This window comes from Brassica rapa, chromosome A09, assembly GCF_000309985.2.
Source record: "Brassica rapa cultivar Chiifu-401-42 chromosome A09, CAAS_Brap_v3.01, whole genome shotgun sequence".
Lineage (NCBI taxonomy): Eukaryota > Viridiplantae > Streptophyta > Magnoliopsida > Brassicales > Brassicaceae > Brassica > Brassica rapa.
This window is the reverse complement of record NC_024803.2, coordinates 5,858,309-5,872,012: the sequence shown is the minus strand read 5'-3', so window position 1 is coordinate 5,872,012 and position 13,704 is coordinate 5,858,309. Positions and strand designations below refer to the sequence as shown.

Genomic DNA, 13,704 nt, shown 5'->3' with positions numbered 1-13,704 from the left:
GATATATAATTTAAAATTTAGTGTTACATATTGTATAACTCTTTAATCTTATTGTTAATGTTTCTTATTACATTATTAATTGCTATTAGTTTTCGAGTGCAATACAATAAATTCATATATGAAATAACCAAGTAGAAATTTTTATTTAAATATGTTTTTGGAAAATATGTAGATATAAAAGTTCAACACATGTTAATAATTTTAATTTTTGTATAAAAATATTTTATAGTTACAAATTTTAACCCATTTTAACGGTAAATGATAATTTATTTAAATGAAGTATTTTTAAAAATAAAATAGGTTATTTAAAAATTTAATATATTTTTCATATTTAATATACTTATATTTTAATATAGTATAGACTATAATTATAAATCTATAAAAAGTAGGTTAGTTTTTTGTTTTATAATAAAACTTTAATTAATATTAATTTATAATTATATTGTATTACTAATCACGAAATTAATTAATGTATTATTTAATAAAAAATATTTTAATTTTTTTGAATTTTGTTAGATTATTTTTCAACGGATTTGTTATAAAAAATAAAATTGAACGTTATAGTTAAATTGATTTATTATTAATAATTTTATTAATTATTAAGTTTTTTTAAAAAATTTTATATTTTTGATTGATTAATATAAATAATCAAAGATGATATATTATGTGATTAATTAAATGGTCTTAATATGATTTCTCATTAGTAGATAAAACAATAACTTTATTTTAATAGAACAGATAGATAGATAGATATATTATATATATTTTTTCAAAAATTTCTGAAACTTGTAAAATTTTATAAAATTCTATAATTTTGTTATGCAAATTATTTTGAATTTTCTTTTTAAAAAAAAAAAATCTCAAAACCGTCTTGTTTCTTTTTGGAAATTCCTGATTTTTACAATTTCAAGTTACATGTACCAATACGCATCCCGAAATGCCCATCCTCTTTATCCAACCAAAGTCCAACCTTGAACGTACTTTCAGCTTTGAAAACACGCTTCCCTGAACTCAATCCCCAGATTCTCGGAGAAGCTAAACAAAGCCGAAGCAACAATGAGCGGAGCCTTGTTCAGAAACGCCGCCGCCCAGCTGATACGGCGGAACGCGGCGGCATCAGATCCGTTTGTCAAAACCGGAACAAGATTGCAATCGAGGCCTTATCTCCGCTCGAATCAGCCTCTCGGGAGACCAAAACAAACAAGAATCCCACCTCCTCCTTCCTCTGGTTTCTGTTCATCCTCTTCCTCCTCGGCTGGTTTGGTGGGATGGTATCTTGGCATGGTGAAATCACGCCCCGTCCTCACCAAAGGAATCACCTCTTCCCTTATTTACATCGCCGCCGATTTGTCCTCTCAGGTTCTTACCTTTTTCCAAAATCAGGGTTCCTTATTATATATTTGTTTTCATTTGATTTTTTTTCAACAGACCATTACGAAGGAGAAAGCTTCTTCAGAGTCGTACGACCTTGTAAGAACAGCAAGAATGGGAGCATACGGTCTACTTATATTGGGTCCTGTACAGCACCAATGGTTCGGTTTCATGTCAAGACTCTTTCCTAAACAAGATTTCATCACATCGTTTAAGAAAGTGGCCATGGGACAGACCGTCTACGGGCCTACCATTATGGTTATTTTCTTATCGTTCAACGCGTTACTACAGGGTAAAAAGCTTCTTGTAATCAAAGTGGTTTAATTACAACACGAAACCCAATGTTCTTTAAGCGTTTTTTGTTTTTGTTTGCTTGCTCAGGTGAAGGTGGTTCTGATATACTTGCTCGATTGAAAAGGGACCTTCTTCCCGTGATGTTGAACTGTGTCATGTATTGGCCTGTTTGTGATTTTATAACTTTCAAGTTCTTCCCCGTTCATTTACAGGTAACGAGTCATCGCACTTCCCCCCCGTTGCTGCTTTATCTTAGGATTTCACCTCAATCTGCTTTCTTGTTTTGTTTATCCTGCAGCCTCTTGTAAGCAATTCATTTTCGTATGTGTGGTCCATCTACATGACTTACATGGGAAATCGTGAAAAACCAGCCGTAATTTCAAGCTGAAACACTCGGATATCTGCTAACATTGTGTTGCACATTGCATGTGACTGAACGAAGCGAATAAACACAGTTACACAGACACGTCCTATTTGTATTGTACTATTATTTTTGTTCCGTTCAATACGGGGCAACATTCTTACTGTCAAATCCACTTTGGATTTCCACCGTCTCTATTTGACTCCAAAGTTGTACTTTGCATTCTACGAAAAGTGTAAAGAAGAATTGTTGTATGAGCTTAGATGATATATGTCACATCGTACAACATAGTTATATATACGTGTACTGTAGGAATACTTGGATGAGAGACGCTCAGAGATGAGGGAGTCAGGACTGTCTCTGATGTGATCACCCTGTTTCTTATGCGGTTGACTCAATGTTTAAGGAAAGCCATTGGAGTCGTTATGTATATGATTGCGAATGGGTGTAGACCAAACCAGAACACATACAACTCCGTTGACAATAAGTATGGCAAGTTAAACAGGAAATATATGACAAAGCTGTTTGCTGAAAATCTGAGGAATCTTGATCCACATGCTCCCAAAATTTTATCTATCTGATTCTCGGTAAAATTCAACCATTTATATTTTTACATTTTAGTTTATGTTTCTTTTAAATTTAGATGTATTAACTAAACATAGAATATCAAATCTTTCGTTCACAAAAAAAAAAAAAAAAACATCAGTCATTTGGATGTGGAGAAAGTATAACTTTTGTAAGTAAATGAGTGTAGCTCGTAATCATATTAAAGTGTAGCTCGTAATCATATTAAATCACGATTTATTCTGCTTCATTTAACATTTATAAAGATTTGATGAATTTCTGTCACTACAAATTATTAGCAACCAAAGAATATGCCAAATATTCAGTTGGATACGTTAGAGTAAATATAGGAAGATATCAATATTGTTGTAACAAATCTCTGTATATATTTGAGTGATCAATGAAACGTACATTCAAGGGAAATACATTCTCTAACATGGTATCAGAGGGTTCTGTTCCTGAACCATTATAATCTCTTCTCCTTTCTTTTTCTTCTTCTCCTCATCCTCTCCACCTCGTCTAAAATTTCTTCTTCTTTTTCTCTTTAATGGCTGTCAATCTTCAACCAGCGGATCGTATCTATGGAGTGACTAATATAAAGTCACACATACCCATCATTCTTGACACCGACGATCATAACTATGACGCGTGGAGAGAACTCATGTTAACTCATTGTCAAAGTTTTGATGTTTCAGGACATCTCGACGGATCGCTTCTTCCAACCGATGCCGATGATGTTACTTGGACCAAACGTGACGGCATCGTCAAGCTCTGGCTCTACGGAACGTTGTCTAAGGACCTCTTCAAGAGTACCTTCAAGACTGGAGGTAACGCACGTGAGATATGGGCTAGAATTGAGAATTTTTTCAGAAACAACAAGGAGGCTCGTGCTATTCAACTAGATCACGCTCTTCGTACTAAGGAAATTGGCGATCTTACCATTCAAGCTTACTGCCAGGAATTAAAATCCCTTGCAGATCTTCTTTCAAATGTCGATGCCCCCGTCTCAGATCGCACTTTAGTAACCTACACGCTGAATGGACTTAATGCAAAATACGACAACATCGTCAACGTCGTTATGCATCGTCAACCTTTCCCGACGTTCGAAGAGGCTCGTTCGATGCTGTTACTTGAAGAAGAGCGTGTAAACAGAGGCAAGAAACCTGTTCCGTCCAACAATGACACCTCCTCTTCTGACAAAGATCTTCTGGCTTCCTCCCCTACGCAAGAACAGAAGACACCACAACACTCCAGTCAGCCACAACAGCAACAACGCTACAATAACAGAGGACGTGGGAGAAACAATCGAGGCAGAGGACGCAACTACTATCAAAACCAGAGACCTCCCTATCAGCAATGGAACGCTCCCTTCTGGGCCAACAACTACCCGATGTGGAATCAACAACAACCATGGCCTCAAATGCAACAAGGTCTACTGGGTCCGCGTCCATTCTCACCAAATCAACAATTCCCACAACAGAATCAGCTGCAGACTCCGACGACGCAACCAACGGCCGACTTCGCATCAGCGTTCAACACCATGACTCTTGTCGATCCATCAAACACACAGTGGTACATGGACTCCGGAGCAACGGCGCATCTAGCAAATACTGCAGGTATTCTCAAGTCTACTTTTAATCTTAACACTGGAAAATCAGTCATGGTAGCCAATGGTCATCGCATTCCTATTCAAAAAGCGGGTTCAATTTCTTTTCCAACAAAAACACGCCCTCTAGCTTTAAACACTGTGCTTGTTACTCCTTCTATCATTAAAAACCTTATCTCTGTTCGTAAATTCACCACAGACAATGTTTGCTCCATTGAGTTTGATCCTTTTGGTTTCTCTGTGAAGGATCTTCTAACTCGGAGGACGATTCTCCGCAGTGACAGCACTGGAGATCTATACCCAGTTTTCCCTTCTTCGAATAAATCATCTCAAGTTCCCTCAACTTTTCTTGCAACCTCTTCAAGCATTTGGCATCAACGTTTAGCTCATCCCAACAATGCTTCGTTGAATTCTTTATTTTCTTCTTGTGCTTTGATATGTAATAAAAATGACTTGCAAACTCTTTGTAACGCATGTCAACTTGGGAAACAAAATAAACTACCTTTTTCTTCTTCTGATTCAGCTGTCACTGCACCCTTTCAAATTGTTCATTCGGATCTGTGGACCTCCCCTGTTCAAAGCCTCAGTGGCATCAAATATTATGTCTTATTTCTTGATCAGTTCACACACTATCTTTGGGTATATCCTTTAAGACGCAAAGATGAAGTGTTCTCAAAGTTCCTACACTTCTCTGCTCTTGTTAAGAATCAATTTTCTACAGACATAAAAGCTCTTCAATGTGACAATGGGGGAGAGTATAACAATGCTCAATTTCACAAACACTTTGCAGCTCATGGCATAAACTTCCGCTTCTCGTGTCCGTATACGTCTCAACAAAACGGACGCTCTGAAAGAATGATACAAACTATCAATAATGCAGTTCGTACTCTCTTGTTCCAGGCCAATCTTCCTTCTTCTTTTTGGATAGAGGCCCTTCATACTGCTGTGTATCTTCTTAATATTCTTCCGTCTAAGGCGATCCAAAACCACACGCCTTACACTGTTCTTTTTAAAAAGCTTCCAAGATATGATCACTTAAAAGTTTTTGGTTGTCTTTGTTATCCTAACCAAAACAATTCCACTCATCACAAGCTTTCTCCACGGTCATCTCGATGTATCTTCCTTGGGTATCCTCAAGATCAAAGAGGATATAGATCCTATGACCTCTCCACTCGAAAAATAATCATCTCTCGTCACGTACGATTTGATGAATCTTGCTTTCCTTACCCAAACAAAACTCCTCGAGAAAAAGCAACCTATGATTTTCTCGATCAGGACTCAGAGCCTTCTGCTCTGTTTCGTCAAATTCTTCAAAGTCCAACTCAACCGGTTCAAACATCACCGGTTCCTCAAGCCAATTCCCAGGCGCCAACTCAAGCAAGCCAAGCTGCTGTTGAGGTACCAAGGCATGCCATGACAACTCGATCCAAACACGGGATTCACAAGCCAACTCAATTCTTTTCTCTTCACACAAACACAATCTCTCCTTTACCAAAAAATCACCGCCAAGCTCTTGCTGATCCCTTTTGGAATCCTGCCATGCATGATGAGTACAGTGCAATTATTAAAAGTAAAACTTTTGAATTGGTCCCTCGACCACCGGCTGCAAATATAATCAACTCTCTGTGGCTTTACAAACATAAATATGATGCTAATGGTGTTTATAAGAAGCCAAAGGCTCGCCTTGTTGCAGATGGAAAAACGCAGGAACAAGGAGTTGACTTCTCTGAGACATTCAGCCCAGTGGTCAAGCCAGCTACTATACGCACTCTCCTTCACATTGCTCTAGTTCATGATTGGCCAGTGAACCAGCTAGACGTACAGAATGCTTTTTTACATGGTAATCTGGAAGAGACAGTGTATATGTTCCAACCACCTGGATTTGTGGACAAGACAAAACCAAACCATGTATGTAAGCTGAACAGATCAATCTATGGATTGAAGCAGGCTCCTCGCACCTGGAATGCAAGATTTGTCTCTTTCATTACAACCCAGGGGTTCAAACAGAGTAAAAACGACACGAGCTTATTCATCTACACAAACAATGGCGCTCGGGCTTATCTGATTCTGTACGTAGATGACATTGTCATCACTGCCTCTACAACACAGCTACGAGACTCTGTCATAGCAGCCTTAAAGAAGGAGTTTCCGATAACAGATGAAGGTCGTATAAGCTCTTTTCTCGGGATCTCTGCCAAGTTCAACGACAAAGGCTTGTTCTTAAATCAAAGTCACTATGCTAAGGAGATTCTAGAGAGATCAGGGATGCAAGATTGCAAACCGTGTGCAACACCTGTTGATTTAAAATCCAAGCTAGAAGAAAAAGTAGGCAACCCGGTTGCAGACCCAACTGAGTATAGAAGCTTGGCTGGTGCTCTTCAGTATCTCACATTCACCCGCCCTGACATCTCTTATGCTGTTCAGCAGGTATGCCTCTTCATGCATGATCCACGTGAACCTCATCTCCTTGCCCTAAAACGGGTGCTCCGGTATGTCCAAGGAACCAAACACCTCGGTCTGCAACTTTTAAAGAAACAGAGGATGACGATGACAGGTTACTCAGATGCTGATTGGGCCGGTTGTCCTTCCACACGACGCTCTACATCAGGCTTCTGCATCTATCTTGGTGACAACTTGGTCTCATGGTCAGCAAAGAGGCAACCAACAGTTTCTAGGTCGAGTGCAGAAGCAGAGTACAAGGGTGTGGCAAACGTTGTCGCTGAAGCTTGCTGGCTACGAAACCTACTGCTCGAGATGGACTTTCACATTCCTCAAGCAACCATCATCTACTGTGATAACATCAGCGCGGTGTACTTGTCCACTAATCCTGTTCAACATCAGCGGACAAAGCACATAGAGATTGACATACACTTTGTCAGAGAGAAAGTTCACATGGGCCAAGTACGCGTTCTGCACATCCCGTCTGAGCTCCAATATGCAGACATTTTCACTAAGGGTCTTCCTTCTTCACTGTTTAACTCTTTTCGTTCCAGTCTCGGCGTAACGTAAACTCCACGCTTCGACTGTGGGGGAGTATTAGCAACCAAAGAATATGCCAAATATTCAGTTGGATACGTTAGAGTAAATATAGGAAGATATCAATATTGTTGTAACAAATCTCTGTATATATTTGAGTGATCAATGAAACGTACATTCAAGGGAAATACATTCTCTAACACAAATAAAAGGGATTTACTATCTTTTTGAAAGAGTCTATGATCAACCAGAACTGTTATCAGATTTAACCATACAGGTAATAGATTTGATCATGTTATTCATTTTGTATGAATCTGAACTTGCTGCTCACTTTGTACTGTTTTTTTTTCCCCTCTTTCGACTTATAAGCCAATGGAATATAGGTCCCAACAACACTTAGCCCAAATACGGTTTAGGTAAACCGACGGTAAATGAACAGCCATGGTGGGTGGGTGGAGAGTTGTTTTTACCTTTTGCTATAATCCAAAAATCTCGGAAACTAACGCATCCGGAGCAAAATGAGCCTGGCATTGTTCAGAAAAGTCACCAACGACGCCGCACGGCTCATACGGCGGAACGCGGCGGCGGAAGATCCTTTTGGTAAAACCAGCCTTGCTCTTTCGAACCTTAGGCGACTTCAATCGAGGCCTCAGTTTCTTGGGAGAGGAAAGCAAACCGGGCACCCACCTCCTCCTCCTCCTCCTTCCTCCTCGTCTGTTGGCTTCGTGGGATGGTATCTTGGTATGGTGAAGTCACGCCCCGTTCTGACCAAAAGCGTCACGTCTTCTCTTATCTACATTGCCGCCGATTTGTCTTCTCAGGTAAGCAGAAAAACATTCTTAAAATCGTTTTATTTAATTTCTTACATGTTTTTAATGTGAATTGTGGTATTTTATCAGACCATTGCGAAAGAATCTTCAGACTCTTATGACTTAGTGAGAACAGCAAGGATGGGTGGATATGGTCTATGTGTCTTGGGTCCAACACTTCACTGTTGGTTCAATTTTATGTCGAGACTCTTGCCCAGACAGGATTTCATCACAACGTTTAAGAAAATGGCCATGGGGAATATAATCTACGGGCCTATTATGATGGTGACTTTCTTCTCATTGAATGCGTTACTACAGGGTAAGCTTCCTTTTGTGTATTCATATTGATTGGTTATTTCCATTAGCTAAGAGAATCCAGAGATTCCATAGAATTTAGTGGCGAAGAGTTTCAGTTTATACAAGTAGTTTTGGTTACAACACTAGATCATGTTCTAAGCGATATTATTTTCTGTTTGTTCAGGTGAAGGCGGATCAGATATAGTTGCCAGATTGAAAAGGGACTTTGTCCCTGCGATGCGAAACTGTGTCATGTATTGGCCTATATGTGATTTTATAACATTCAAGTTCTTCCCCGTTCATTTACAGGTAACATTCATACCCCCATCTCGTTTTAGACATGTGGTGCAAGACAAAACTCAGATGACTTTTGCTGCTTATCTTAGGACAAAACTGAAACGATTGGTTTCTCACTCCAGTCTGCTCTTGTTTTTTCTCTTAATCTTGCAGCCTCTTGTAAGCAACGGGTTTTCCTATTTGTGGACAATCTACATGACTTACATGGGAAACCGTAAAAAGCCAGACGCTATTTCAAGCTGAAACATTTAAAAGATCTTCTACAAAGACATGTTTTCCCACGAACCAATGAGCTTTGGTTTATCTTATTTGTCTGAATTACGTTCTCTTTCAATGAAATGTGACTTCCTGCGAATAAAACAGAGTCTATCGAGGACTTAGATGTTAAAAGTTTCTTTTTCTTTAATTGAAAATTTGATACATTGAGAGACGCAAGGAGAAAGAAATACAGAAAAAGAAAGTAAAGATATCCTTCTAAACAAATGGTGATTTAAACTTATATCTATCTATTATATATAAACCTATTGTACAACCTGAAGCCTCCTTCAAAGCTTCCTCAAGAAGACTCTACTCGCAATTCCCATCCAGGAAAAGAATCGATCAATCAAATATCATTAACAGTTTCAAATGTTTTTTTTCTACAACTTTACTCCTCATCAGAAGCACGAGAACAGATTTTCTCTAGATGTATAGCCCAATCCTCTCCAAGAACCCTTGGATTCAACTCCATTGCAGCGCGCAAATCCGACATCGAAACTCGTTTTTGTCCGACCAAACTCAAACAAGGCTTTATCAGCCTTGTGATAAACGCATCCAACCCGCTATTCAAAACATCAGCAGAGTCTATTGACAACGTTACCCCTTCCATCTCCAGTTTCTTCTCTAGCCTACTCTTCAAGGTCATTGCATCAGGAAGCTCGCCGCTGTTTTGACAAGTCTCACCCTTTCTGCAAACAAACTTTCTTGCTCCGGTCATGGAAACACCAAGCGGCGCCGTCAGCGCGGTCAAGGGGCTTCTTCGGCTCTCTACACTCTGTTCAACCTCTTCTCCTTCTTCCATTGGAAGTCTCTGTGCCTTGGACAAGGACTCGTCATTAGTCGTGGTGATGCTTTGAGGCTTCCCGAGCGGACCAAGCGGACTCGGCCTGTCTCTAAACTTCCTCGACCTGCACTTTCGAGGGAATGCAGAATCAGATTTCTTGAGAAATCTTGGTGGTGGAGGAGAGTTAGCAACGGTTGCGTTCTTGAGGATGGAACGTAGCAAACGGTTGTGAAGAGGGACGTGTTCTCTACCGATGGTCTTGATACAAAGCTTGTCGAACTCGGACTTGCTTATCCTCGAGGTGAGGAAGTTACCAAGGTGGTGGAAGTAACTGTTAGCTCTCGAGTGTCCGATTTTTTGGTAAATGAGAGATTTGACCTCCATGGTATTGAATCTGGAAGAGCATTGATCTGATTCTGACCCCATCTTCTTTGACACCTGAAACAATTATTTAGCTTTTACTCAAGTAAGAAAGTGAAATCAAGATAATTCATCAAGAATCCGATTATGTTGTGAGCGTAATCGATTGAAATTGAGAGGATCGGGGGAGTTGAAAGCGTGAAGCTTCTCGAAGAAAAGAGTTAGAATCAATGAAAAAGAGAAGAGAGAGAAGGATGATGATCGGAGATCGATGGGAGATTAGGGTTTGAGTACGAACCAGTAGAAGCGATTGATTCTTGCAGAAGTACTTCTTCTCTTTCTGCCCTAAAGGGATTTTTGTTTTTTTTCTTTGTTATTTTATCGAGTTCGCTTCCTTTTTTTTTTTTTAATTGCGTGGATTCATCTTTTCGTTCGTGCGTGAAATAGATAGACCAAAACCGAGGCTTTTTTTTTAAAGACCAAACCGAGGCTTTAAAGTTTATTTTTTTGCCTAAATGATTTTATTGACGTATGAAAAAGGGTTAATTTGCTGAGAGTAGCCAAATAGGAAATAAAAATATATATCTATGATTTTGACAAGATTTAATTATAAAAAACATTTAACATCTTTTTTATCTGGTTATAACTTTGTATGTAGAAAATCTGTTACACATTATTTAAAAAGCGATTTGTCATGTGTAGTTTTGAAAAAATAATAATGACATGGCTTAGTATAAAATATGACATGACATTGATCTAATTGACATGTACCCTTAAGTAGATTTATATTTTGGCAACGTTTTTTAAAGATGGTAATAACTCATATATCATCATTAATATAAAATAAAGAATATAATAATAGAAATTGAAATATAATAATAATTTATAATTTTCAAATATTACTTAATTCTATTTTTTATAATTATCTAAATTTTTATAACTAAAAAAATTCTTCAAAATTTTATGGAGTTCTTAAAACATGGTAATATTCTTATCCCAATACTCTTAGTTTCTTTTTATATTTAAATTTTTTTAAATATTATTTAGTTTTACTTTTTGATAATTATATACCTAACAGAATTTTTTTATTAATTTTTTAGAGTTTTATTTTATATATTTTAATCAAAAGAATAGATAAAATGATTTTCCAAAATTATAATTTTAAATATAAAATATATATTATTAGATATAAATTTAAATATAAGTTATTTTATCTTAATTTTTACATAAATTTATATTAAGAATTAAAATTAAATTGTAAGCAGATAATAAACTCTATTATCTTTAAATATGATTTAAACTATAAAATTTTATTTCTGTACTCGGTGTAGAAAAACACCCAGTAGACGATAAAAGTGAAAATAACTGATGACGTTGATAAATCTATAACATGTGGCCATAATAAGAACACACCTATTTAAAAAGCTCTATGAATAATATACTACAAAATTTTGAATAATAAAAAATGAATTTTTTAAAAGAAAACTAATATAGACAAATACTATTAAGATTTGATAGTTCAAATTTTTGACTTTTTGGTAGAAATTATCAATGTTCAAGAACAATAAACGATTTTAAAACATAAGAAAATTACAAACTATATTTCAAAATAAAATAGAACACTCTATAGAAATCAACAAATATAATAAAACATATTAAAATAATATAGTTATATAATATATTACGTTACACTAAGAATAGAACATAAAAAAAAATATAATGTATATTGTTTTGCATTTCTATTCTATATGTATATAATAGAATAGAACACAATAAACAAAAATGTAAAATACTAAACCTTATTTTAACCTATTTCTAATTTCATCCTCACCTTTCAAATACTAAACACTAAACACTAATCAGTAAACTCTAATTAATAAACCCAAATTTAAAATATAATGTAATTAAAATCTGAAAATCATATATAATATTAAACTATACTATATAAGTATGTATGTATAATAGAGCAGATTTGAAAACTTAAAAATGTTAAACATAAAGAAGACGGGGAAGACAATATGAAAGCGACATCAATTCCGGGCTATTTTTGTTAATTTCGATGGAAGTTAGGAAATGGAAGAACACTGATGGTGGCGTGTCAGTTAATGTCGGCAATGACAGAACCTCGTCTAGCGTTTCCTCCAAACCAGATTGGACAGTACGATCTACATGGAAGATAATATGAAATGATATCAATTGAATGACGGATGACGACAGCAGCAGAAACTAATGCAGTGGTAAATGGTGATGCTGGTTGTATAAGTGGAGGTAACTTAAGTGGAGTAACCTGTGATTTATGTTTTCGTCGATATCAAGAAAATCAGAGATCTGAAAGAATAAGAAGAGAAAGAGAAAGGAAATAATATCAAGGTGATGCTTTAACACAAGAAGCAATGACATTTTATTATTATTAAGGGATATGTATCCCACATTGGAAAATCAATGGGACATTAAGTAATATATAAAGGGTTAGGGCCAATCCACTAATTGCCAATTGGTTTTGAGTTGGAAGCTCATAATAAACCCGATTCTAACATGGTATCAGAGCCCAGATCCTAATAAGTTAAAACCTCTAATTAATATTAACCCTACCCGACCGGGTATATAGGTCGTAATTGACTCGCTCGACCGAGTATAACTGTCTTAAAGTTCCGAGATTTCTGGCCGATAAGAGCCATCATCTCGAGGAGGGGTATTAAGGGATATGTATCCCACATTGGAAAATCAATGGGACATTAAGTAATATATAAAGGGTTAGCGCCAATCCACTAATTGCCAATTGGTTTTGAGTTGGAAGCCCATAATAAACCCGATTCTAACAATTATAAAGGGGTACTGTGATGAAGAATATGGAGCAGACTTGGATAAAAAGAGGTCAATCACAGGAATGGTATTCACATTTGGAGAGAATTTAGTGAGCTGGAGGTCGAGTTTACAGAAAGTAGTGGCACTATCAACAACCAGGTACATTGCATTGAGTGAAGCAGCTCGGGAAGCAGTATGGCTCAGGGGTTTTATGAACGAGTTGGGTTTTGCTTAAGACCAACCCAAGTGGAGGTGTTTTGTGATTCTCAAAGTGATATTGCACTATCAAGAAACACAGTGCTTCAGAAGAGGACAAATCATGTGGACGTGAAGTACAACTTTGTTCGTGAGTTGGTAAGTGAGAAGATCATCAATGTTGTGAAGATTGCTTCGCAGTACAATCCCGCAAATATATTACCAAGGTTTTACCAGTTGGCAAGATGAGGGAAGAATTGACTTTTCTCAGGGTGACTGAGAACTGAGTTTCTAAGTTCGCAAGATACGAAGCTGAGTGGGTCTACTCAGGATGACAGGAATCCGAGTGTATGTAAACTGGTTTGATTGACGGGTTAAATTAGAAGTGATTTAAGCCGGTTATAGCTTGTTCAAGTTGCACGTGTTTTAGCACGTTGGGGGGGAGATGAGTGTTGTAAAACGACGTTGTATAAGTCGTTAAAACTCACTTTATATCTCTAGCTGATAAGAGAGAGAGAGAGATAAGATCGGAGAAAAAGATTGTGATCGGTTGTTGATCCGGGCTCGAGTTTGAGCTGAGATAGTGTATTGCTGGTCTAACCAGACCAGGTGAGAATATCTCTTACTTACATCGAAAAAGGAGTTGGACACCGGGTGAACAAACCGTGTCTTCTTGCATGTTTTTTTTATATTCAAGCAATCGAGAAGATCTAGGTCGTAATCTGAG

General features: G+C 37.2%; 3 protein-coding genes across 3 annotated transcripts; 2 read left to right on the top strand and 1 right to left on the bottom strand.

Annotated features, from left to right (window-relative positions):
* The first annotated feature begins 934 nt into the window (after nucleotides 1-934).
* On the top strand, nucleotides 935-2,300 carry LOC103847981 (PXMP2/4 family protein 4). The gene is made up of 4 exons (XM_009124975.3): nucleotides 935-1,359; nucleotides 1,429-1,663; nucleotides 1,753-1,877; nucleotides 1,964-2,300. The coding sequence occupies exons 1-4, from the start codon at nucleotides 1,057-1,059 to the stop codon at nucleotides 2,051-2,053; spliced, it is 753 nt and encodes a 250-aa protein (XP_009123223.1). The 5' UTR covers nucleotides 935-1,056; the 3' UTR covers nucleotides 2,054-2,300.
* Nucleotides 2,301-7,540: 5,240 nt separating this feature from the next.
* LOC103847978 (protein SYM1) lies at nucleotides 7,541-8,997 on the top strand. The gene is made up of 4 exons (XM_009124973.3): nucleotides 7,541-7,993; nucleotides 8,072-8,300; nucleotides 8,463-8,587; nucleotides 8,729-8,997. Exons 1-4 carry the CDS (start codon nucleotides 7,691-7,693, stop codon nucleotides 8,816-8,818), a joined length of 747 nt encoding a protein of 248 aa, XP_009123221.1. The 5' UTR covers nucleotides 7,541-7,690; the 3' UTR covers nucleotides 8,819-8,997.
* LOC103847979 lies at nucleotides 8,956-12,291 on the bottom strand. Its single transcript, XM_009124974.3, has 2 exons — nucleotides 10,276-12,291; nucleotides 8,956-10,055 (listed from the first exon to the last, which is right to left on the bottom strand). Exon 2 carries the CDS (start codon nucleotides 10,041-10,043, stop codon nucleotides 9,222-9,224), a length of 822 nt encoding a protein of 273 aa, XP_009123222.1. The 5' UTR covers nucleotides 10,044-10,055; nucleotides 10,276-12,291; the 3' UTR covers nucleotides 8,956-9,221.
* Nucleotides 12,292-13,704: the final 1,413 nt, after the last annotated feature.

What these genes read in the sequence shown, in the direction of transcription:
- LOC103847981 (XM_009124975.3), top strand. Translation starts at nt 1,057, where the DNA reads ATGAGCGGAGCCTTGTTCAGAAACGCCGCCGCCCAGCTGATACGGCGG. An exon ending in GTTCAACGCGTTACTACAGG is followed by an intron (nt 1,664 to 1,752) that starts GTAAAAAGCTTC and finishes TTGCTTGCTCAG; the next exon opens with GTGAAGGTGGTTCTGATATA. An exon ending in TCTTCCCCGTTCATTTACAG is followed by an intron (nt 1,878 to 1,963) that starts GTAACGAGTCAT and finishes TTTATCCTGCAG; the next exon opens with CCTCTTGTAAGCAATTCATT.
- LOC103847978 (XM_009124973.3), top strand. Translation starts at nt 7,691, where the DNA reads ATGAGCCTGGCATTGTTCAGAAAAGTCACCAACGACGCCGCACGGCTC. An exon ending in CCGCCGATTTGTCTTCTCAG is followed by an intron (nt 7,994 to 8,071) that starts GTAAGCAGAAAA and finishes GTATTTTATCAG; the next exon opens with ACCATTGCGAAAGAATCTTC. An exon ending in TCTTCCCCGTTCATTTACAG is followed by an intron (nt 8,588 to 8,728) that starts GTAACATTCATA and finishes TTAATCTTGCAG; the next exon opens with CCTCTTGTAAGCAACGGGTT.
- LOC103847979 (XM_009124974.3), bottom strand. Translation starts at nt 10,043, where the DNA reads ATGGGGTCAGAATCAGATCAATGCTCTTCCAGATTCAATACCATGGAG.